The sequence below is a fragment of the Dermochelys coriacea genome, chromosome 5 (genome assembly GCF_009764565.3).
Source record: "Dermochelys coriacea isolate rDerCor1 chromosome 5, rDerCor1.pri.v4, whole genome shotgun sequence".
Taxonomy (NCBI): Eukaryota; Metazoa; Chordata; order Testudines; family Dermochelyidae; genus Dermochelys; species Dermochelys coriacea.
This window is the reverse complement of record NC_050072.1, coordinates 82,445,211-82,471,740: the sequence shown is the minus strand read 5'-3', so window position 1 is coordinate 82,471,740 and position 26,530 is coordinate 82,445,211. Positions and strand designations below refer to the sequence as shown.

Genomic DNA, 26,530 nt, shown 5'->3' with positions numbered 1-26,530 from the left:
AGACACAATGCAAACTCTTTAAGTATTAGGGTAAGAGTGGGAGCAGATTCTGAAAAGATCAATGATGAAAGACTAAACAAAAGGAGTGAGTTTTAAGGAGGGATTTGAAGGAAGACAAGGAAGTTCCTTGATGCATTTGAGTAACATGTAGGTGTAGAGGAGTAACATGAATGCTTCATAAAATTGAGAATGGATAAAACTTGTACAGTTTATTTTTAGAAGTCTGGACCAGACTGTTCTCGTATTGGAAGTGGCACAGAAATCAAAGTTTTATAAAAAAAAGATTTTTTTAACTCTCACTTTTTTTAAAAAGGGGATGGGGGGGCGATGCAGGGTGCAGGCAGCAACAATGTCCGATATAGAAGGTGTTACAATGGTGCAACTTAATGAGTGTGGAAAGCCCTCCATTGTGCATGGCAGACACAATCATTCTGTTATAACAGTATAATTCGTACATTGTCATGTTCTATACAGCTTAGATACTTCAAGTAAGAGTGGACCCTATCTCATTCATTTTATTTTATGTTCCATTTTCTTGGATTGCCTTAATTATTATTAACAAATTTATTTGAGCATAAGCAAATAAATTTGTTAGTCTCTAAGGTGCCACAAGTACTCCTTTTCTTTTTGCGGATACAGACTAACATGGCTGCTACTCTGAAACCTCTCAATTATTATTGTTTGCTGATCATACAACTGTGATATACTCCTTATATGGATTTCTCAGACACTAATATGAAGAGTAATATTTTAATGAGATCTATAACTAGAAAGAACTCATGTACAACATTGTAATTTTTTTCAAACACTTTGAGACTTCCAGCTTTTCCTTATTTACCCAGTACTAGAAATTATATAATCTAGTTTATCCAGTCTCCAGTTAACCAGGTTTCCTGGTTAATTAAAGCTGTATTATGTCCTCTGGCAGAAATTGGTACTATGCATTGCTTCCCCCATTGGACAAAGTGCTATATAGCAGAGGCCTGTAGTGGGACTGGGATCCTGCAGGTCCTGCAGAACCTGCTGCCATAATAGCGGGAGTGGGTAAAATGTATTTTGTTGCAGAAGGGATTAGGTGGGCAAAAAAATAGACCAGTAATTTGCGGGAAAACACTTTTTAAAACTTTCAATACTTACATTTAAGTGAGGTTTAGAAAGAGGTTTGATGTCTATTATATGGAGTTAAAGTATTTTTACATGGTTTAAGCAAGATTTGTTTTATTCTTTTAGTTGTAAAAATTGTGTCTGAATTCTATTTATATATTAACTGACCACTTTTGTTTTTTGTTTAGTAGCCTCAGGGAATCTGTCTCTCTTACGGGGTCTACGGGTTTTTGCAGGTGGGAGTGGGATAAAAATGCAAGAAACAGTGTGAAAGTGGGAGAAACAGGATTGAAAAAACAGTCCCATGCAGAACTCTACTATGTAGTGCTATATGTTATTTTGGTTAAATTAAGAACTGGACAAAAGTAATGTTTCTGTTAAATGTGCAAGTGTAGAAATTGTTCCTGAGTGTTTCTAGAAATGTCATTGCTTCAACTTCAGCTAAAAATAAGAGGTTTATCTTTCTCTCTTTCATTTGAATCATACCCTCACATCGTTCCCCACATCGTTCCTCTATTAAATCAACAGATTACAAATGTAGCTTTCCCATTTTAGATATTGATGAGTGTGCTGATCCCATTAACTGTGTTAATGGTCTCTGTGTGAATACTCCTGGGAGGTATGAGTGTAACTGCCCACCAGATTTCCAGCTGAACCCAACTGGAGTAGGTTGTGTGGGTAAGTGAAAACTATTTCACGTAAGTATGAACAAGAGACAGCAGATCCAGAAGCCTCTTGTACTGATACTAGATCATTTCTAAAGATAGAGAGCCACATTTTGCCTTGTTTTGCATCCTGCTCAAAATCAATGAGGGCAGATTTTGGTCCAGAAAATATGAATCTGTTACTGTCATGTTAGATATCAAGCCATGCTCCTAAATATAGATTTACCAGTTTTAAGTACTATAAACATTGTCCATTTTCTTAAAATACTTAAATTCTTAAAAATTGTTTGTATATACCAGAGTGTTTGTTATTTTCATTATTGATTCAATTTTCTGGATGGACCCATGTTTTTGATTTTAGTAATTGAGTTTTAAATCCAAGAGTTCTCATGGGGCTGATGTACACTTCCTCTGAAGTAGATTTTCAGGACTTGGCTCACTGATGTGCTTAAACCTATATCGGAATTAGAACTGCATGTAGTAGCCATTTGGATTGAAACCAACCTGTGAAAGATGCACTTTAGTGCAGTTTGTGTAATTCTTTCTGGTTTACTCTGGCTTAAAGTAAGCTTAAGTTTACTTGTCCCTTTGCAACATGATATAGAAAGATAGTCTTCTGATTACAATATTTACTGGAAGTCAAGCAGTTCAGGTTCTAGTGTAATGGTGTCAGAGATTTGTGTGAACTTGGGCAAATCATTTAACCTTTCAGATTGGAAATGCCACCAAAGGCCTCTTCACTTTGCTTTCTGGGGATGTCTTGGGATTTTTTAAAAAAGCATTTGTATCTGTAGTAATTTTAAAAAATGATTATGATGTTTGCTATTGGTCTAAGTCAAATAAATAAAACCTGATTAAAACTTTTGTTAAAGAAATGTGAAATTCTGTCAGAATGGATTCTGCAGCTCAGCTCTTCCCTCATTTTGCTTTTCCCTATAGAATTCAAAGGGGCTCGCTGTCATTGCTCAGGGTACCAGGCCACCAGCAGAACAAGTTGGCAACTCAGCTTATCCCAACCAATTTATTTTACAGTTTCAGGCTGCGATTTTCAAAGGTACCTAAGAAAGTTAGATACCCAACTCCCTTTAAATTTCTGTCAGATTTGGTTGCCTGACTCCACTAGTTTATTTTGAAAATCCCAGACTCAATTTTTATTCATTTTTTGAGCTGTTGAAATCTAATTTCAGTGTCTAGTTCCCCTTTCCATCTCGTGAGCAGAGGACTCACTGGAGCATTGAGAATCTAATCTTCTGGGTCCTCTGGTGCAGCACATTACTACTAGGATACCTCTGGCCTCCCTCAGCCAGAGGCTTCGGTCAGGCAGCTTTTCAGAAGCTTCTGAGGGTGAATCCTGCCCTGCCAGTTGCCAGCTGACCCTCAATCTGCCAGAACACGGGGCTTTGAGTTGGAACTGTGTTTTGAAGCACAGCCCTCCTCTGGAACCACAGCTTTGGCATGGGAAACTTGAGTAAGAGCTCCAGGATTTATCCAGAAACATTTTCAAAGGAGAGGAGGACCTATACAGCCAGTTCAGGGGTAACTCCAGAGTCCCCCATGCACCCCACCACTCAAAAAACCCAGAAGCCAACACCCCCTACTGAATAGCTAACTTTAAAGAGCAAATGGGAGAAAAGTCACAGTTTTTAAATCTTTTTCATTCCCACTCTGAGGAAGCGTTTGCTGGGGTCTTTTCTCCTGCGCAAAGACCTTTTCACAGTATTTTCTGTCAGACTCACTGCCTCTCCCTCAGCCTGCAGCATTTCTGGGTGTGCAGAGAAGAGAAGAAGCAATTCTGACTGCAGTCTGCTACTTCTTTGAAGCTCTGTCTCAGGCATCAGCAGACAGGGAATTGCACATATCCTCACTTTTCTGGTACAAGGGCTCCGACTCTGAGGTGGGAATGAATCTCTCCCTGGCCTCCCTCAACAGTCTGGACTGCTGGTTATAGCGAAAAGAACACTCCAGGGAGTTTGTACCCAGACCAGAAGTACCTAAGAACTTAATTTCCTATGCAGCTGCACCTGTGTAGGATTACAGAAGGGTAAGTGAGAAATCCTTTTGCATGGGTAAAATTAGATCAGTGTGCTACTACGGGAAGCACTTTTTAAAAGAAGGATAGCCCTTTGGGGTGGAGAAGCAATAGTTCATTAGAAATTCACTAATAATATAAAATCATCATCATCATCCTTCCTCATTTTCCTTCTCCAGCAGCTCTTCTCCTGAAAGATTAACTATCTGATTCATACCATGAACTCTAAAGGTGGACACTCAGGAGAGCTTTCTCCACCTAAGTACTGTGATACTATAACCTGCAAGATAATACCCATAAACAGACCAAACAGAGGAAGAAGTTCTCAAAACTAAGGGAAAATATCTTCCTCTCCAAATAAAGTTGGATACAATGTTTCCCATGCTCTTGATCTTTGAGGACATCACAGGATCTGAATGGGAACTGGAGGATAAAATTAACGTTAAAGAAAATATACAGAATTTTCATGAACTGTGGGATCTAGCGCAGATAGCAAAAATCAGTACAGAAAAATACATTGTTCACCTTTCAGAAGGGTTTTTTTCTCCAAAAGATCCCATAGACCATATGAGAGAGGGTACTCTACACAAATATTTTTAATTCTCACCTTTTGAATATAGTCAAAAAGATTCCCTGTAAGAAAGATTTACTTGGTGACCACCAAATGGCTCATTGGTTTAAGGGTGTGATTCTCACCTTGGGATGATAGGTCCAGGGTTCAAATTCTGGCCAAATCTTCACAGCAGTGTATAGAATATTAATTCTTGGCAGTCAATGTGATTTACAGCAAGAGCAATGCCCCCAGTCTCAGTGGCTACACAGAAGTTATCTGTATGCCTGTATTCAGCAGAAAATCAACCCAAGTCATCACAGGCAGATGAGTCCAGAGGAGGTGCTGCAACCTAACTCAATTTATATTCTGAACTCTTACATATACACACTATGGAAGCAAGCCTTACAGGATGGGGAGTGTAACTGGAAGACAAATAACAGGAGTTATGGGACCTCACCAAGAAAAGGAAAGCATCATCCTTCTTAAATGCACAGTTTGTGCTGTAAAATGTCCACAAATTGCCTCAAAGGATACCACTTTCCGATCTATTCAACAGCACCACCATTGGTGTGTCTGAACAAAAACTAGGGATGAACCATAATTCAAAGCTCTTCTCAGAAGCCATGGAAATAATGTCTTTGACAGAGAAGAATCTTGTGTTTTGCAAGGCAGTTCATGTGAAGGGTAATCTGAAACCAAAAATAAGAAAAAAAGAACCATGGTCATCCTGATAAATCCGCACTAATTTTTGGACTTGATAGTGCCAGCCAAAGCACCTGGAGAAAAGATTAGACCAATTGAATCAAGGGCCCATTCTTCATCCTGAGATGCTGAGACCATCTTTGATTGAAATTTTAAGCACTAAAATTGAAGTGTAATTCAACGGGAATTGTCTGTTAGGGTGATTGATACAGTTTTGGTATCTAGACAGGACTGAACCAGAAAATTCAATTTATTTAGACATCTGGGAAACTGTTCCATGAGACAATCAAGACTCCATCTGCAAGGTCTCTAGCGGTAACAACAAAGAGGAAGAGTCTCAGCCTTATCAGAGAAAATTTGCTGAGCAGCATTGTGATCCTCATGCAATGCATTTACCAACTTCTATAAAGTGGATATCTATTTCTCTGTAGAGTAATCCTTTAGTGGAAAAGTGCATCATGAGCCAATTCCCAAGAAATTATTTAAAATTACAAAACTTATATGAAGAGAATTTACATTTGTCTATTATTCTACTGAAATAATAAATAGCAATGATGATGTTTGATCTCTTCCTTCCCTACTCTGATTCACTGCTTGCTATTTCCACTTAGTGAAAAATGAGGGGAGAATCTACGCAGCAGAATGGAAAATTTCTTACCATAATTTTCTTTCTATTAGCAGTTTCCTTCCTAATTCTACCAATCCTAGTTGTTTTAATGGCCAAGCTATAGTTCGTAACAATTTTTTTTTAAAGTCTAAAGGAACACTACTAATACACAAAATTCCTTTGAAGTTAATTAATGCAGTTTCAGATTGTTATCTTGCTGCCAATAACCAATTGTTGAAGAGTTTCAAAAGAGTTTGAAGCACTCTTCTGGTGGCTTGGGGTGAAGGGTAGGGTTGTGTCCTGTATTCCTGCCCTCAAGAGCAACACTGGCCTCCTCTGAATTCCACAGGGAAGAATCATTGCCATTCATGGAGCATAAAGGGGAGGAGTTACTAACAAAAAGAAAACTATGGTAAGAAATTTTCCATTCCCCATATTAAAATACTGGGAATAGTAAAAGTGCTACACCAGTATATGCTGTGAACTCTGAAGACATGCAAACTGGTGTTTAAGAACCTTAAGAAGAAGAAGCAGCTATATTGACCATCACCTTCATTTCTCTTGATACCCCTGAATATTAATGTGCATTAGCTTTTTTACCTTACCAGTAACTCAGAAAGATACAGCAGCCTGAGCCTTCCATCCACTAGTAGCAAGTTTTAATATGATTGTTTGATCGTTCCTTCATCCAGGCTGGAAAGTGCAATTATAGCTGAATGTGTTTTACATGTAGATAATCGTGTTGGCAATTGTTACCTGAAATATGGACCCCGAGGGGATGGCAGCCTATCCTGCAACACTGAAATCGGCGTTGGAGTCAGTCGCTCCTCATGCTGCTGCTCTTTGGGGAAGGCCTGGGGAATCCCCTGTGAGACTTGTCCCCCTGTAAACAGCAGTAAGCATTTTTAAAAATTTTCTTACAAAAGGTGCTAATATGAAAAAGTACTTACAATAATTTAGTGTATGACCATAAACAGACTATGAAAATATCTGGCAAATTACTTCATAAGCTTATTCTCAAACAATCTTATTGTTGAAGAAGGTCTCCATCTTATTCTCAAAGGTGATGCATAGGCCATGGACCGCGAAATCAAGAGACCTGAGTTTTGTTCCCAGCTCTGCCACTGACTCGGTGCCTGTTCCTGCACCAGTGAGGTCAATGGGACCAGAATCAAGCACTCACTGGTGACCTTTGGCAAATCCCTTCACTTTTTTCTGTGCCTCGTTTTCCCTTGCAAAAATGGAAATAATGGATACAATTTTCAAACGTACATAAGTAACTTTCACACTTAGGTGCTCTTAAAATTTTATTCATTAGCTGCATTTTTGCAGGTGAGTAATACAGTTACTTGCATCATGCTTCTTATCCAGAGAACGCCAAGTGCTTTGTAAAAGTGAACATCACTGAATAAAATTTTCAAAAGTGCCTCAGTAATTTTGCCCAATGATACTTACCTTTGAAAGCACTTGAGGTTTTAGGTATGAATAGTGCAATGTAACTACCAAGCATTATTGTTTTTTATTAAGTTATAATACTATACAGTCTAATTTTAACAAATACTCATCTCTATTGTACAGTAGTAATAATTTTTAGGCCCTAGTTAAGATGGTAGCCACTTTCTACTAGGCATTACGCAAAGAAGACACAGTCCCTGCCTTAGAGGAGCTTACAGGTTAAGGCCTCGTATGCATGGTTACCAGTGTTATCTTAGACTTTCCAAGATGGAAGCCTATGCACTTCCTTGACTTTATGCACTGTGATTAGTTCAGTGAAGTCAATGGGACTATTTGTAATGTGTATGTCATTGCAGGTCAGAGTGCTGTTAGGTTAAAACAAGTTAAACGACAAGGGGCAGGGATCATGTTTGTACACTATATTTGTACAGTGCCTAGCACAATGGAGTCCAGGTCCTTGACTGGAGCTTCTTGGTGTTCCTGTAATGCAAATAAAAAATAATTATGGCATTTAAAATACCATTGAAATTATAAATTATCCTTAATACCAGTGTTTTATTCTACAAATAAGTAATAGCCTTTTTTTTCCTCTAGCGGAATATAATACTCTGTGTCCAGGGGGTGAAGGATTCAGACCAAATCCCATCACTATTATCTTAGAAGGTGAGTTCATCCTGAATAATGGCTGTTATGGATGCAACTTGACAAAAGGTGACATTTTCAAAAGTTTTCACAATAGGAGGATCATTGACGAAGCGTTCACATTCATTGAATTGGAAAACCACTTATTAACGTGAATAATACTAGAGTTGCAAATTCAAACTGGTGCTTGTGGGAGCAGTTACCCAATAAGGATATGAAAAACCCATTTGATTAAGTAAATTTGGTGTTTTATAGGGGAAACAGATTTACATATTTTTGTCCACCTCATTTATTGTACAGGCCTTCAACATTTGCCCCCCCAAAGCATAAGACAACCTAACAAAAAATATAGTTTAATCAATGGAATGTTAATGTTGCTGCAAACATCTATCATAGAGTGAAAGCCTGCTCCAGGTGAATTTCTCATGCACTTTCAGCATTCAGAAATGAAGCATTAGATACCAAACTCCTATAAACAATCATGGAAACTGAACTCCTTATGTTCATCATGTTGAAAATGTGCTACAGAATATGTGGGATAATCACATTCCCTTTTCCCTTTGATAATAAAGTACAGATTTAGAAGGAAAAAAACCCAGTGAAGATTAACAGTTACTAGCTGGTAACATTCCAACGGGATGGTTAAGATCTCTTGTTTCTTTACATTTCAGAGTAAGAATATGGCCTTTTCTCTCGTTACAGATATCGATGAATGCCAGGAGTTGCCAGGTCTCTGTCAAGGTGGAAACTGCATCAATACATTTGGCAGCTTCCAGTGTGAATGTCCTCAAGGCTACTACCTCAGTGAAGAAACACGGATCTGTGAAGGTGAAATTCTGCAGTACCTTGTCCCACACCAATACACACGTTTGCAAATATTTTGGTCTTTCAGAGTTCGTTTTCTCCAGATGCAGAAAATTTCATGCATAGAGAGTAGTTGATTGCAGATTCATTTTCCATACAGAGTGTAATGGTAATCTTCATAGCTATTATGATTCCCTAATACATTGCCTCTCTCTTGTTTGTAAACACGAACATACATTTGTGGTACTGACACTAACAAAGAAAATGTGTGTGCAACTTCACAAGCTTCACCTTGTGATGTTTCCTCATTGTATTTCTGTCAAGTGGGAATGTTTGAGGGGGATTCATGTTAGGGTTGATCTAAGAACTGGAAACTCCTCAGGGCCTGCTGTTATCCCATCTAGACCCTGTGTGATGCTCCCTTGCTCCCCTTCATCCTTAGATCCATTACCCCTCTCCTGCAGATAGTAGGAGGTATACAGGAGTAAGACTCCTTCTGAGTAAGTGCATCAAATCTAGATAAATCTTATGAGGCATATTGTAGGTTCCCCTAACCCCAGCCCTGCAAGCTGTGTAGGGAGCTCGTCAGGCCCCATCAGCCTCTCTAGCCCTTAAGAGTCTCTTGGCCTACCTCCCCTCCAGAAACAGTATGTGGCTTATCTCAGGCCCTCCACCTCCATGGTAACTTTTTGTAGTAACCCCCTCATTCCAAATCCCCCTCCTACCTCTGCAAATACTAGGAATCCCATTCATTCTGACAAGTTTAAACAGGATAGTTATTCCCTGCCCAACTATGATATTTAGGTTTGTAAGGTGGATTAAAGCCTATTTATGCTTATGTGGTGGATCCCTGCGGTTGAGGGAGTTTTTAGGGCCTTAACAAGATGCCTAAAGCTTGCAAGGGGATGGAATGTCTCAAGCATGTGTCCCAATGTTTTCAGGGTGCTGATGGGCATTAAGACTTAGAAAGGGGCTCCAGACTAAATTCTTAAGTCTATAGGAAGGGTGAAATATCAATAGTTCTATTGCCTTATTGCCCCCCAACTGCTGCCACATAATCCTGTGTTCATCTATTCCTATTCTTCCTTTCATTTTCTATCCCTATCCTCCAGTCTGCCAGCACCCTTCATGTCTCCCTTTTACATTGCCCTCTGCTCTGCTTCTTCAATGTCCCTCCAGTCTCCTTCTCTCAAGCCCCACACTTGCATCGCCAGTGCACTTCCTAAGGACCGTAGGAAGTGAGCACTTTCTAAAAAGTGCACAATGGGAAGAGGTGAGGTGTGGAAATAGTGGGCTAGCAGGGGCTTGTGAGGGCAGCATAGCAAGGAACATTACTCCCTTGAGTATATGAATCCAGTAAACTTTTAATTGTCTCCCACTTTCTATTTTCAAGCCTGGCTGTAGTGGAAATACATTTTAGAAGAATAGTTTAGCTGGTGACAACCTTTTAAAATATATCTTATTTTATGTACAATTTGTCTGATTAACTTCAATGGTATTAGACAAATTTTCCTTCAGGATTGGCTTACATTTTGAGGTCTGTCTTTGCATGGAGAAGGGACAGAGACTTATTGTTGTTTTGAAATCAGTGCGTAAGTCTCCGCAATCATTTGCTGGCATACTTTAAACTCATTGGAGCTATTCTGATGTTAGTATTTAAATGTTAATAAGTTGGCAAATGAGAGTTTAAGTAACTAAACTTTGTTCTTTTGTAGTAGATCTCAGCTAGGTAAATTCAGTAAACTACGTTTTATTTCTCCCCTTCTTTGGTTTTTTGGGCAGATTTTTTGCTACCAAGTTTCAAAAAGGTTAAAAGAATTTTTAACTGTCACGATCACTTCTGTTTTAGGATGTCATAAATCAGTTACTGCTTCTTCAAATCATTTCAAATTTGTTCTGAAAAATCCTACTACAACTTCTGACCAGCCTACCAATTCTGAGGCCAACATTCCTTTATTCATTGCGATTAGGTGAAGAGTGAGAGCAAAATTGGGTTTGTAATGGAAGCTCTTGTTTCATACGTAGCTATGGAGTATGCTATGCTGGTTACACACCACAAAGAAAGATAAGACCTATATCTTAATGAGGTTACAATATCAATGTAGCTGTAATGTGATAATGGAGGGTAACACACAATAGGGGAAAAGATAGTGTGAGGAAGGACAAGGGTTACAGCAACAAGATTATGTAGTTATTCAGCATATGCATGTGCATTTCTAAAAATGTGTTTTGAATAGATATTGACTTTCTCCTTTTAGCCACCACAGTAGAAGTGAGTCTCAAGGAGGGATTTGAATGAAGAGAGAGTTATGGGTTGGTGGACCACAGTAGGGAGTTAATTCCTTACATGAGGGGTGGCATGGAAAAATGGTATTGAAATGCCTCTGGAAGTGGCAGGCAAATGAAATACTAAGGCTCACATCATTAGTGGAGTAGATGGGACAGGAAGTGACTCAGCTTCAACAAATCTTGAATTCTTGACAAGTGCTGTCTTCCACTTCAGGGATTGGAGGAAAGCAAACATACAAGAGAACAATAATACATTTCAGCCGCTGCCACAAAAGCCTGTTTAAATCAAATCTGAGCAATGCACCCTGTGTTTAGTAAATATTTCTTCTTTGCTATGTTGGAATAGTTTAATATGGACTTATTCCTTATAATTATTTAATTGGGGTTGTTCCTCTTGTCTCTTTGTGAACTGTACTTTTTCATTTGTTCTCTCTAGATATTGATGAGTGTGTTGCACATCCTGGTGTCTGTGGCCCTGGGACCTGCTACAACACCCTAGGGAACTACACCTGCATCTGTCCTCCTGAATACATGCAGGTGAATCGAGGACACAATTGCATGGGTATGTAAAACTTGTTTACCTGACATGCTGTAGTGATCAGAGCTGTTTTAGACCTCATCTGGTTGCTTAAAATCTTCCCTGCAAGAAGGCTGACTTTGAAATCTTAGAAGTTTATAGCTTCCTTTAAGAGCCTTATCAGAACATTAAACTTAAATGATTGCAACTGCAATGCTTAAAAGCTCTTTAGATGATACCACCTTTTCTAACCTTTATTGCAAAACTGCCACATCGGATATCCATGAAAGAGTGTGGTGTTGTGTTCTCTAACAGAAGGCAGAGCTTTTCATTTTCACACATAATTTTTCATATGTATATTTGACTTCCAGCTGGTGAGTCTGCTAGGAAATGGGTCTTAAGAACAGGTATTTTTTTTTAAGTTTCTTTGAAATTTTTCTCTCTTCTAAGGCATCTGTGACCAAATGGAGATGGAACTGTATCATCTTGAGCAAATACACTCAGCTAAAGTAGTAGGGAGATAAAGTATAATTTAATTAAGGTGATTTAATCTGTAGAAAAAGGTTTTTTTTTTAATGTATGCTACTTGCACTTTCAGAGTCACTCTGAGTCAAAATTCATGAGTCACAGTGGCTAGGTCACTAGTTGAAGGGATTTGACTTTTGGCTGAACTACTTTGTTGGTTACTGCAATGGGCCAGCTTCTTCTGGTGCACGCCCTCATGGCCTAGGGTCACCCTAAGGCAGCCTGCCTTATTTTCCCCTTGGAATGTTCAAAAAAAACTTCTCACAGGTTTTTTCTTGGTCAAAAATTCCCCTCTTTGGGGACTGGGTTTATTAATATAAAATTATACTGTAGAGGCTGCGTGGTGAGCTTTATGGTCTGCAGAGAAAGTGACATAATTATCTTGTCTTGGACCTACCCACTGTCAACCCAGGCTTGATTTACCATGAAGGCAATGGAGCCTTCTGAACCGGTTTCGTACCAGACATGGAATTTGTGCTGCAGCAGAATTTCAGTGGCATTTTAGAGACAGTTCACTATGTCAATGTGGGGAGCCACAAACTATGACACACACATAGTTGAGGACTGCACAATGACTCAGCTTCCTGGAGGTCTTCATGCCTTGAACCTCATTGATAAGAACGCTGTGGCTTGGCTTGACTGGATTGCATATTCCAAATAAGTATAAACAAACTAAAACTCAAAATCCCAAATCAAGTAAATTCATAAGCCCACCCAACACAAGGTTTCTCTTTCTCCTCCCAGGCCTCCATGCCTGGGGCAACTCCCTTGGTCTCGGGTCTTCTCTGAAGGAGCCTTTCATCACTCCTGGAGAGACTACCACAGATTCCTGAACTTCTCCATTCATTGCAGTCACCTGCTGCCCTTTATAGGGAATTGTCTGATTCAACCCAAGTGTACTTCATTCTGTAATCAGGGTTGGCTGGCCCCAGTTCTCCAGCCCTTAAGGGGAGAACCACCCTGTTGCAGTTACCTTATAACTCTGAGTGTTTTACCATGTAGATATGAGAAAGAGCTTTTGCTATAGAAGCTACAATGGAACCTCCTGTGAGAATGAACTGCCCTTCAATGTGACCAAGAGGATGTGCTGCTGCACATACAATGTTGGCAAAGCCTGGAACAAGCCTTGTGAGCCATGTCCAACCCCAGGAACAGGTAAGACTTCCCCTAACAATCCTGTTACATTAACTTCCACATCATCTTAGCTCCCTCTCTGTATCAGTTAGTGTGAGTTTCAGTTAAGATTATGCCATTCTCCAAAGGGAATGCAGAGTGATGCTATTCATGTTAGATGCCACCAACAATACTTAATCTTCATGGGCTAGACTTAAGTTCAGGCATCTGCCATCATGATTCCAGGAACAGGGTGGCCATGGTTGAAAGTCTGACATGGTACAGTAATGGTGTTGGCACAAAGCAGCTGCAACCTCCCCTCTGACCTAAAGGCAGTCAGTGTTGCCCAAATACTGAGCAGTGGTGAATGTGGCCAAGACAACTGGGTGATATGACAACTCTGTTCACCCTGGCTGAAGCCTCTTCCAGGGAGGTGCCTAGAGAGCTCATGACATGAATTAAAGATGTTCCTGTTGGTTGCAAGTGGGAGTGAGGGCAGGCAGCAACACCAGTATCTGACCTTCCTTGGGTGAGTTGTCCCCAAGGGAGTAGGAAGGTGTTGATTGCATCCCCCATCATTGGCAGAGTGAACCTGGCCTGGGCTACAAGGACCACACAAGTTTTTGTTTTATGTAGATGGAGCACACTGCTGTGAATGTGTTAATTTTGGATCAGTTGTGTTCTTAATAATTGCCAAAGCACTTAGAGCCTTGTGTAGGCGCTTTTATGGACATAAATATAATTATAATTGAAATTAAAATATGTGTATATAACAAATTGTAATATAAAAAGCCACAAGGTACAAGCCAAAAGGAATGTCATGAGCAGTGCCTTTTTTCCATGCATTTATGCTGCCATGTAGATAGCTGCAGAATTCTCACTTATAAAGCTGTGGCATAAATTGCCACCCAGAAGGCTTGGAAGAGAGATATGATCACGCAGTGACTGAGGTGGCCCAAGATGTAGATAATACGGTGATTTTTGGAAGAGGTGCTGCAAGAGCAGAGCCACTACTCCAGTGGAGTAGCAGAGCTCAGCAATACTGGCACCTTCTCCAGCTATGGAACTGCTAAGGTCCACAGGTGAGGGACATTCTCTTGTAGACTGTTAAAATAGTGGCAGGGCAAGTTTGCCGTGGGGCTGGGCCATGCTGTCTCCTCTCCTGTCTAACTTAGAGACTCTGCAGCTGGGAGTGTGCCACCCCTATGGTATTCCTATCTCCACCAGAGCACGGGCTCAGCGCTGGCAGAGTTTAGGAACTCCATAATGCAAGCTCCTCCACCTGCTTGATTTTCACTTTAACAGTTTCTTGAGTGCAACCCATTTCTCAGGCATTCACCCACCATCCCAGACCTGACAGTCTGTAAACTCCCTCTCCCTGTCAGCTGATGTTACATGTTCCCCTTGGAAGGAGAGGAGCTTAGAGCCAGCTTGTGGTCACAAGCTGAACAGCGAGACTTCTGTGAATGGGAGAGAGGGTAGTGGACTGGAGGGCTCTCTGCTATGCAGAGCCTTACCACATAATTCTGGGAGCTGCATAACCTATGTCTCATGTGCATGAACAAGGGGCCTTGGTCATCTGTCTGCTTTGTGTATTATCTGATGTTGTTTTCTCAGCACCCTGCAAAACTAGTAATCAAATAGGAAGACCATAGTGCATTTGTCAACATGATTAACTCCCACCAGAAAACCTTTTTCATCCCAGTATATGGGATTTCAGGAAAAGTGCAGTTGAATGTTTTTTGCATCCCATGTTTTTCTGAATCTCAAAATGAGGAAGGAACACAGGAGGATTACAACACCAGCAGGAAAATCATCAAACCTATAGTAATTCATAGAATGCATAAATAAACACTGACATTCAACAATCGAGCAGAGGTCTCATAATGTACTGGGATAAAAATAATCACTTGTATAGCAAAAGACGCCTTTTATTATGTCATTGGTTTTGCCCCTAAATCAGTGATACTCAACCTGCAGTTGTAGTGCTGCGTGCATCTTTAGTGGAGTCCATATAACTGAAGTGGTCTTTTTGTTCGCCTTGTCTACCACATGGTGAAGGACAGAATGATATCCAAATGGATCAGAACCACTTGGGGACACCCTGTCTTACAAGCAGCCAGGAAGGAGCAAAAAGGGACCAAAAGGAGAAACATTTTCCTTCCTTTCAGTAAGCAGGAGTATGAAAAATGAAGAGAAGAACTCTTCTTCTAGCAACCAAATGTGCAAAATGAAAGCAAGCGTGAGAGATGAAATACTATGTTACAGTTGCAGAAAGCCACTGCAATAAGATCATGATAAAAATATAGTTTCACAGTGTCAGGATTGCATACATAGAGTATTTATGGCTGTGTGGACACCATTGAACAAGAAAGTGTCTCTGTAGCTGTTCTTAAATGCTCTTTAAAACTTCTCTGCCTGGACAATTCTGCAGATAGTTACAGAGTTAAAATATCTCTGTTTCAAGACTTTGCCTGGTTGGCTTTTCTCCTTTAGATGTTTTTGCTGCAGTTCAAGACATTTCTGAACCTCTCATTCCACTAAGGAAGGGGTTTGTGGGGGGGGGGAGGTATCAAACACAAATTCCAATTGTAAATGGTTGAATAGCTATAGTTATTCTGAGATAATGAGTATGTTAATCTGGGTGTAGGCTGCACATCACAGAAGCAGAGGTTATGGTGCACTGACCGTAACCAGCTTGCTGGCTTCAGCCCAGTAACTCATTAAAAGTGTTGTTATGCTTTGATGAGAACTATATTGTTCCTCTCAATGAGCTCAGCCTTTACATCTTCTCTTTCTGAATAACTCTTATTTTTTATGTTTGTTTGACAAACTGTCTCGTGTATTTGAGTAACAAAGATTATATAGTTTAATGTTGCACATGCATGTGAATCACATCCATTAACATTAGACAGGCCCCTAACCTTCAAAAATAAATGCTCTTGTAAGTTTTTACCCTCTCTGCCACTTCTCATTTATGACCAAATTGTATCTGATTTGTTGGCTCATCATTTGAGGTATAAGTAAATCGTGAGGGACTAGTTACTGTTAACTCTCGGATCATACTGTCTTTATGAAATGTAATGTAGTAATAAATATAGTATATGGTATTTGAAAATTACATACAAAAATCTAAATTTAAAAATGTTAAGATTGCAAAGTCAAGCAATCAGAAGTTAGGAAATGCCAAAATTAATGTTGCCTTTGCATATGCATTGTGAAACAGCCTTTAACTATCAAATCACATACTACTTTTTCCTGCATTATGCCTGCTTTTGCACACACAGTGCTTCCAGAGGCCCCCTAACAATCTATTAATTGTTTTCACTTTCAGATAGCTGGTCACCAGCAAAACATTTAGAAAAGCCAATTTCAGCTGAAAGCTTAGGGCCAAATTAAGACTCCAAAAGGAGCTAACATGGCTGCCCAGGGGCAGCCTTGATTTGTCCCAAAGTTTTCAGATGAAATTGGCTTTTCTAAATGTTTTGCTGATGATCAATTATCTGAAAGTGAAAATAATTAATAAAATTTAAGGCCACAAGGGGACCATTGTTAGGCTTCTGTATAGCACAGGCATTGAATATCATCCAGTGACTTCTGCATGAAACCCCAAAACTTGTGATTGAACTTGAACATGGTAAAAATTTGAAAAGCAGTGACATGACTGAGTCAATAGTACTAACGCTTCTCAGTGCGTAAGTAAGCCTACATCACTTAGGTGCTTTTGCAAATTTAACCCTTTGTCTTTTAGAAACATACTACTTCTTGATTTAATGACTCCCAAGTGATGGAGAATCGACCACATCCCATGGAAGGTTGTACTAATGGTTAATCAGCCTTAACTGCTGAAAATTATGCCTCATTTTCCCATAAAGTTAGTAGAATGGAAACTTAACACCAGAAACTATAAATCAGTTTTCGTTTTAATGCTGATGTAATGACTGAAAGAAAAGCTTAGTAACATTTCAAAATTAAGTGTCAAATTTTGCCCTTAAATATATCAGGAAATGAAGAGGAACTGTATGTTCACATCCCTAGGGCAGAATTAGGCAATAACTATTCACACAGTAAAGTCATTTTGTCCCAGCTCCCCTATTTCACTGCAAGATGCACAAGGTTGCCAGTATCAGTGTTTTACAGATTTGACATAGTGAGAGAGGCTTCTTGTTGTGCAAAACTACACGTTGATCAAAATGGGTCCATTTTTCCCTTTTAAAAGTTCACCATGTATTGTGAAGGTTTTCTTATGAACATTGCTGTGCTGGTAAAGTCTTATTCACTCAGAGGGTTAATAAATATTTTACTAACAGAGGAGGTTTGCTGTCACACCCTGCACAAATTGATTCCACTATATGCTGGAAAAAAAAGCTTACTTACAAGTAACTGAATTAATCTAAATATATTGCCACTGCAGATCCACACTGTAGGAGTTACATGCCTTGCCTTGAAAGCCATGGCTCAACAGATAGTAGTAAAAGCCATTAGGGTTATCTACATCCCTCATCCTCAAGATGTCCTGGAAGAGAGGGAGTAGTAGTCCTCTATCTCTCCCTGAGTTCCTTGCCATTTAAATTACAAAAATCTCTGAAGAGGAAAGGAGAATAGGAGAGACCAGTGTGGACCAGAGTTAATGTAGTCAATGAAAACTAGTTACTGTTAAGTTACCTTCAGTTTCCCTAGTAAAATTGCCTCTGTAGATTCTCAACTGTAGGAGATTAGAAAATAGTAAGAAATCTCAAGAAGTAGCTGAGGAGTGCTACTTAAACAGAAAATGAAGGCCTGCTCTCCCAAACTCAACATCTGATCTAGCTTCAAATGGAGCAAATAATGATATATAGAAGTGTGAATAAATTTCTGAGTGGTAGCTGCACTTATTGGCAAATTTGCTTTTAAATTTTACTTAGAAAAGCCGCAGAGTTTCCTGTCACAGTAGAATTGAGTGGAAGTGCTCTTGGAAAGCTGAGGAAATTTAAAAAATAATTATTGAGGGACTTATACATATTCTTTACAAATGCATAATTTGTTTCATGTTTAGCGGAATTTAAGACCATATGTGGGAATATTCCTGGCTTCACCTTTGACATCCATACTGGCAAAGCTGTTGGTAAGTTTTACTAAATATATTTTCAACAAGTAATGTTTTGCAGCATAGTGTGTCATAGCAATATAATAATATTGCTATGAACTCTGTATACCAACTATATGTAATAAAACTCTAATTCCATCATGGAGTTCTGGTGACATCATAAATTGCAAGAGTATGTGGTTTGTTCAGGTCACTGGAACTCATATTTACTTGGATTTGTAATTAATGTTATTTTAATATACCAGTTGTATGAAAAATTCTCCCTTTCTGCAACTGGCATTTTACATGCTTCCCTGTCTCCCTTTGGAGCTGTATAACCTGCATTTCTCTGCTACATCCTGACAATTTCAGAAAAGTACAGAAAGTTTAGAATAAGATTTTTATTATATATCTCAGTTTTTATTAAGTATTTTTCTAGTGCCATGTCTTCTGATACTGCTATCATTTCCTTTCCCTCTCCATCCCAGTATATGGTCACAACTGATACACTTTAAAAGAATAATTACCTATAAGAAACTTCCCTCTTGAGTTTCTTTGGGACTTTTCTGCATTCATAACACTTTATACACTGGAAACAGATATTTAATGTTCAGTGTTATCCCATTCCCGTATCTCTTTTCTTTCTTTTTCCAGCTTCCTAAATGATTGATTTAAATTTATAATCCAAATCTTGAGCTTTTTTCCTGAATATCATATAATTTATTTGTCCCATCATTCATAACAGCAGCATGTTTCAGGTTTTTTCTACACACATACACACACAATTTTTAAAATATATATAATATGTATTAAATGATGCTGAATAGCTGCAAGCAGAGTGAAATATAGAGAATCCATGGGGTACATCAAGCCGTACAATACTCTGTGTGACTAATGTATATTCACTTTCAGATATTGATGAATGTAAGGAGATCCCAGGAATATGTGCAAATGGTGTTTGCATTAACCAGATTGGCAGTTTCCGCTGTGAATGTCCCACAGGATTCAGCTACAATGACCTACTCTTGGTCTGTGAAGGTGATTTGAATGACAGTTTTTTTCTGTTTTGTCCCCACAAGCATGCTTATTGTAAAGGGGAGCATCAGGGCATAATTCTAGTGCTAAGGAGGAACAGGTTGTGGGTATTCTTTCAATGGTTATCTCATAATGACCATAGGAGGCACTTGTCTTTAAAAAACAAATGTCTATGTGCTAGCAATTTTTGACAGTTTTTGTTACATTGGTTTTCACGCAACCTGCTAAGTCTTAAACATGTTTCCTTAACAGTCCCTTCTCCTTTCTAGACCAGGCATTGTTTTCTTTTCTTATTTACCTTTCTGAGTGAATTTAGCATGTGTGTGGTTGTGAGGAATAACCTGAATGTGAGGAATAACACCACGCTTTTGCCAATGCCTCTCATTTTTGATTTACTCTTCCAGTACTCTCTAGGCAGAGACATATTAGTCATATCCAGTTGTGCAATGTCGTTATGACAATAAAACATGGGAATTAAAATTAGATTACTGTCATAATTTTCACTTATGCCCTAAACTTGGATTTGAATTCAAGTCTGGAGGTGAAATCCTGCCTCTGTGGGAATTTTGCCATAGGCTTCAGAGGAGTCAAGGTTTCACCCCATAAAATTAGAATACTAACACACTGCATCACTTTCCTAGTGTTTTAATTAAATTATTATTTTGTTTAATTATATAAAGTACATAGGTATATTTATTTACCCAGATATTTTTATGTATTTATTTATTTATTTATCTACACAGACTTTTATAGTTCCGCTGTCAGCACAATGCAGAGGGGCTGTTGTATTAATTTAGATGGAATATACAGCCCCAAAGAGTCGAAGATGGTAACTTGATTGTGGAAACTGTTTAATGTTAAAAAGTTTTAAACAAGGTTTAGGGTTTGGTACACAGAAACAGTAGACTGCTTAGTTCAATAGCAAACACAGAGGTCAGAACATGTCTCAGGATTAGGATTAAGAAGATCTGGGGTCTGAAGTGATGGGAGAGAGAGGGGCAGCCATGATGGGGCATCCTTCCCCTTCTCTTGTCTTTTCATCAGCCAGTGTCACAGTAACCAACTTTTCTCCCCAGTCTACTTTCTTTTTTTAAAGGATCCATCCCCCATTATATTGTTTATCAGTTAGGCCTAATTTATAATACATCAGTTTTGCTTCATTGATTTCCAGTTCCAGTCTTTTTTTGTTTACCCATCATGATTTTAACATTCCTTGAGTTATATTGGTAGGTCTTTTTGTTTTGCTATTGTATCTTTTTCATCATAGGTTTTGTTGTTTATAGATTGTGACATTTTATGAACTTTCATTTACTTTACAATTGAGCTCACAATTAGGGCAAATTTGCAGACCAAATTACTGCAACATAATCTCTTTTTTATGAACCAGTTCCACATCAGGTCAGACTTTGGTTCATAAAATTTCAATTATAATCAAGAATCTTATTTTACTTTGAGTATGTACCGGGGGGGGGAAGGTCCTTGGTTATATTTTAAATTGCAAATATTGCCATTTTTTTATTTTAAAACTGGAATTTACAAATTTTATTTAATTAAATATTACAAAAATTACAGTAAAACCTTTCAGATATTAACAAAGCTAAAAACTTGGAACTTTATTTATAGCTAAAATAAAACTTAGATCTGGTGCTGTTATATGTTTTAAGATGTTTAAAAACAAACTGGCTTTTATTACTTTTTTGGCTGTATGCCCAGAATGGGTAAAGATGGAAAAAAACTTTTTCCTTTTTCCCCCCTGGTTACACAGTTAAAACTATTTAAAGCTGCACATTTACACAACTGTAAAAAATTTAATGCACGAGTGGTTAAACTTGCTTATTTGGGGAAAAACTTTACCCCGATGGCATGTTTACCTAAGCATGTTGCCTTTTTTAAAAAGAAGCAACAAAATGATGTCTTTGGGAACTGCTTTTGCATTCATGCCCTTGCAATGCCCAAGGGTGGTAAAAATTTGCAGGCATTTTTAGACTATGACAGACCCTGTCCACCTGCTTCATCAACATTTGTGAGGACAACAATGCCATTGTGGCTATTTACCCCAATAAGAGGATCTAACCTGTAAACACTAGCATCGTCCTATCTTATGTGCACAAAACAACAATCATAATTATTGACATTAAAAACTAAACAGGAAAAATAACTGCAAAACCCAAAACAATCACAAGAAGGTTTGGTTCTGCAAAACTCCTTGTTTTGGGGGGCTTCTTGAAATTTAATTCACAGTCAGTGCAATAGCAGCGCTGAATTAAGCTGGCATTCTGCTAACAGGAGGGTTACCCAAGATGTACTTTTAGTAAAAATTGCTTCACTACAACTACACTTCATTTTTGCTTCTTTTAAAAATGCCTTTACATTAAACCTTTGAAGTTTTTACCATTTACAAAAATGACAACCCCTAAATTAAAAGAAAAAGGGAAAACAAAACAAAGCACTTGTAAAAAGGTTAAAAAATGAAAGGCTATAAAACAATTGAATAACCCTTAAAAAAAAACAAGATTAAAAGCATGCAAAGCAAACTGTTAAATTACATTCTGATACTTCTGGGGTTTTCCTCTAGTTTAAGGCTGATTTTTTTCAACACATTTTTGACAATTTAAGTTGTTATACTGTAAAAATATGGCTTTTATCCAAAATTGGCAAACCTTTTTCTTTCTCTGCTGCCCCACATTTTGTACACCCTTTGCAATGTACCCACACTTTCTCATAAGGATTTTTTAAATACACTGTTTAACTTCTGCATTGTGTCAAGAACGTACCAGTTTTTTTACACATTTTAAATTCCCAATTTTATGTTTATAAACCCTTGTTTTTTAAACCAACTTTAAAACAATTGTCTGTTTGCCAAGTTGCCAGCTTTTTGAGTATGTATTAACCCTTTAGACTCACCAGGGACATAAAATGGATTAATTTAGATGAATCTATGGACCCAAAGAGTCAAAAGTGTTAACATGACTTTTAAACTGTTCAGCATTAAACAGTTTTTAAAAAAGTTAGGGTTTGGCATACTGACCTTAGTCTGCTTAGTACCATGGCAAACATACCATTAAAACTCATTTTAACCTTATTTGAAAGATACCGAAAAGACAGAAGAACAATTAAAGAAATGTAATGTGTTAAATAAGGCTTTTAGTTTATTAACACACTTTGGGATATTTTCCCTTTATCTGGAGAGAATTTTTAGAAAGAAAAAAACCTCTTGTTTGACTGTTTTTTTTTAAGATGGCATTGAAGATGGTAATAACTGTTCTTTTGTGGGGGAAAGAGAAATACTTAATTAAAATGGGCTGGACATGTTGTTATTGCTATTGTTGCTCAAGTCAGATTCCATTTCCTAAGAAGAAAAAACAAGACAAACATACATGAAAGGGGAGAGAAAAGAACAACAAAGAGAAAATGCAGCCACTGTCTACTGTGATTAACTTTCTCAGTTTCACTTACAACCTCACTACTGGAAAAGCACAGGCACCACATATGGTCTTATCAGCCACTCCCTGACCTAGCAAACTTGTACCAGAATTGGGCTGCTTGGGACACTGCTTTTTGCTGCTTCTCTACGGGCACAGACTTCAGTTGTGATAAAAGATATACAGTCCTGACCAACTAAGCCAGTCTCCTATTAGACAAAAGGAACAAGGAGAGAGTGATGAAAGAGAAGTCATAAGGTATAGAAGGAAAAGGACTTTGGGGTGAGGGAAGGAGGACAGACAAAGGACAGACAGTTTCATATGCCAGATGGTGTTTGAGATTTAGCTGGAGGTTCGGTGTCATCTGGGTCTCTCTCTCTGGCTCGGGCTGATCAGGACATCTCTCAGGATTAGATTGAATCCAATCCGAGGTCTCAGGAGATTGTGGGGATAGCAGCCATAATAATGAAGCTTGCTCCAGTTGCCAGTTTTTCTCCCAAGGTCATTTTTTAAGGACCCAAAAAGGGATTGATGGGTGGAATAGCCCATCCCCTTATTACTTTGTTTATTAATTAGGCCTAATTTCAGTTGATTGATTTTCAGTTCTGCACTTTTTTTGTTTACCAATTTTTTACACAGTCCCTGAGTTATATTAGTAGGCATTTTTTGTTTGGACTAATGTCGTTTTTTTGTTTTGTGTTTGTTTTGCTTTTGCACCTTTTTTCATTAACATATGTTGTTATAGGTTATTGTAATATGTCTTGAATTTTTATTTTTTATAGTTAAGCTTACAATTAGGATAAATTTGTAGGCCCAATTATTGAAACTGGGCTTAGATCCATAAGGTCTGATTCTTTCCTAACCCCAGTTTTTCATTGTTGGAATTCTATTAACTTCAGTTCATTCTATTGACTGGCTTACACTGGTGCAAGTGAGAGGAAATTCAGGATCAGAATCTCCATTTTCCATATTATCCTTCCATGGCACTAAAAATATCTGCACTCTAGACCACATAAATATATTGTGGCACTTGACATTTGAATTAGGATTCTTTATGTTTCAGATATTGATGAGTGTAGCAATGGAGACAATCTCTGTCAGCGAAACGCAGACTGTATCAACAGTCCTGGGAGCTACCGCTGTGAATGTGCTGCAGGTTTCAAACTTTCACCTAATGGTGCCTGTATTGGTAAGAAATCAGTTGATTCCACTGCTTTGCTTGAATCCATTTGTATCTATCACATTTACATGTTTCCTGTCGAGATGCAAGAAAAACTATTTTTTTTAGTTTGCTCGTCAAAACTATGTAAAAACTTTACGATCTAGCCATATTTCTCAGTTCATAATAAGAAGAAACTCCATGAGGTTTTAAAACAACTTTCTTGAGGTCAAGCTATTGCTAGAATATGTTTGAGACCTCAAAATGTATAGACAAAAGGAAAGTTCCTATAAAACCAGTTTTGTAGTGATTCAGTTTTGGTTACGGATAATTCTGAGCATGATTTAAATAATTTACTAACTTTGTAAAAACAAGTTTGTGAAAAATGAATGATAAAAATAAATAATGTATGTCATGTGTTTTATATTTTTGTTATAGATCGCAACGAATGTTTGGAAATTCCTAATGTTTGCAGTCATGGCATGTGTGTGGACATGCAAGGAGGTTACCAATGCATCTGTCACAATGGTTTTAAGGCATCCCAAGACCAAACCATGTGCATGGGTATGGAAGGGATATGCTTTGAGTTCTAGACAATGGAATGTATCTAGAATTTGAATCGTATTAGGAGGTTATATTTCTATTAAAGTACTGATTTCATATATTAAGTATTAATGAGACAAATTAGAATTTCCTTTAAGAAAGTGCAAAGTGCTTTGAAGTAAAATATGCTTGATCCTTGTTCCTTCTTCAGGGCTACACATCACTGAATAAAATATAAAATCAGTGTTCATAAAGATATGTGATGATGAAGTCTTCATATTGAAGGGCACTTAATATGATTAAATCCCTATTCTTATTGTACTTATATGGTGATGTGAAAGAGATGTCACTAAGATACATAAATCATAGAACCAAAGGTTCTTGTCCTTGACCTTTCAGTCTGTTAGGATTTTTAAAATTGTAGACATTAAATTATTATGAAAAGATAATGCATGTATGCAGCTCCCTTTGTATCACTTTTTGGTTAATGCTTTGAGAAAACAGCCAAATATAGCTACTGCAGCTTTTGTAAATAAGCCTCGTGTAAATTCTGGCTCTAAGTAGGAGTTCAGTGTCCCTCTGGAAATATAGGAAGTGTTCCAATTTTCTTATTATACAAATATTGTAAACTTCTTCATATGCTGCTGTGTGTCCTTGTGTATCTTCCTTTTCTCAGTTTTTTCAGTTGAATCACATTCAAATTATTTGTGTAGGGTACTTGGCAACTGACTTGTTCTAAGTCCAAATATCCAAACTTTGATTATTTAAAAAAAGTAACAGTAACCTTTTTCATAACTTTCATAACTTTAAACTAACAGTTTTTAAGGTTTCAGACATAAATCCTGAAAACAACTGCATATGGTAAAAATATCCCTATGATCCTGCCAACTCTTACAAAAAATTTCAAGTCTCACCTTCCACATTACAAAAAAATAAATTTAAAAATTCTGCAAAATCATGAAAACTGCCATTTTTTCTTAAAAATACACTAGAAACTAATACTTGAATAAAGAGTCTTTGCAAGACCCTTTTGTGTGCATACCACATTAACAAACAACTGGGAAGACAAGTTCCTGTCTACAAATTTGTGTCTTTGCAGATGTTGATGAATGTGAACGCCATCCATGTGGAAATGGAACTTGTAAAAACACAGTTGGATCATATAACTGCCTGTGTTACCCAGGATTTGAGCTCACTCATAATAATGACTGTATGGGTAAGTACTTTAATCCAAACGTTAATTTCATTGCTGCTCCTTTGGTGTCACATGGGGATGTATTTAAAGAAACTTAAAAAACTCCTAAACCATAGTCGGAACTGATCAGGGTACTAGCAAAGGCAAGGAAGTACAGAAAATGATACTGTTACCTCCTTTGTGCACTTCTGTAGATAACACTTTCTCAACAAATCATTATTTTTGATATCATTTAAAGAATTTTCTTGTTTCATTCTTTAAAAAGATGTAGCCCTGACTCTTTGGTGCACTGGGACTGCTTTGCTCTGATCTGATAGTGCAAAGCAGTCCCAGCCACTGGAGGATTCCTCTAGGTTGAGAAACCTTCGAGCAGTGCTGCCATAGTGACTTTTGTGCCATCCGCCTCTTGGCTTCTGGCGTAGAAGGAAAGGAGGCATGACTGATATTCCCTTACACTCAGCTGATCCCCAACTGCTGTGACGGTCCCTGGGGGCCATCGGCAGCCAGCATAAATCACATCAGGGACTGGTCCAGAATCTTCAGGGGTTGCAAATATGGCTCAAAGTATCTTTTGCCTCACTCCCACTGGAGACTTGTGCTGAGCATTCTTCAGCCATAGCAATGATTCAGAGCCATTACTGAAAATGATACTTCATCCCAAGTTGTATGGCACTGTTCCTTATTTACAATACAGGATTTACAATTGGGCGTTTGCCCAATGCATTAATAACATCTAAATAAGTGGTTCTCAGTAGTCGCTTGTGTCCCAGTCGGCACACAGCTGCGGCCCATGTGATGTTCTCAGGGCTGTAAATATGGTGAGGTGGGAAGGGCACCTGACCTGGGTGCAGAGCCAGCAAGGGGTACAAAAATGGGTGGCACAGGATCAGGCCCAGTGGTATCAGCCCCGACCCCAGCAGCATTGACAGGAGGTCAGGATACTCAGCACCCCCCTACTCTGCAAGATCACAGGTCCAGTGACCCCAGCTGGAGCAGGCTTCCTGGCACCAGGACTGCAGTGGCAGGTGGACGGGGGGGTTGCTCAGCTGAGCTATGTGTCAAAGTACAGGCGCAGAGTGGGTGGTGCAGAGGTGGGAGTGCTAGGG

The 26,530-nt window shown here is 38.4% G+C and overlaps 1 protein-coding gene across 1 annotated transcript in view; it reads left to right on the top strand.

Annotated features, from left to right (window-relative positions):
- FBN2 (fibrillin 2) overlaps positions 1-26,530 on the top strand; it is a 247,169-nt gene that overhangs the window by 166,855 nt on the left and 53,784 nt on the right. Inside the window, exons 36-46 of the mRNA XM_038402837.2 lie at positions 1,660-1,782; positions 6,394-6,555; positions 7,710-7,778; positions 8,460-8,585; positions 11,287-11,412; positions 12,895-13,047; positions 18,041-18,109; positions 18,983-19,108; positions 23,591-23,716; positions 24,125-24,250; positions 25,329-25,445. Of these exons, the coding sequence (XP_038258765.1) occupies positions 1,660-1,782; positions 6,394-6,555; positions 7,710-7,778; positions 8,460-8,585; positions 11,287-11,412; positions 12,895-13,047; positions 18,041-18,109; positions 18,983-19,108; positions 23,591-23,716; positions 24,125-24,250; positions 25,329-25,445 (1,323 nt within the window). The remainder of the gene's footprint in view (positions 1-1,659; positions 1,783-6,393; positions 6,556-7,709; positions 7,779-8,459; positions 8,586-11,286; positions 11,413-12,894; positions 13,048-18,040; positions 18,110-18,982; positions 19,109-23,590; positions 23,717-24,124; positions 24,251-25,328; positions 25,446-26,530) is intronic.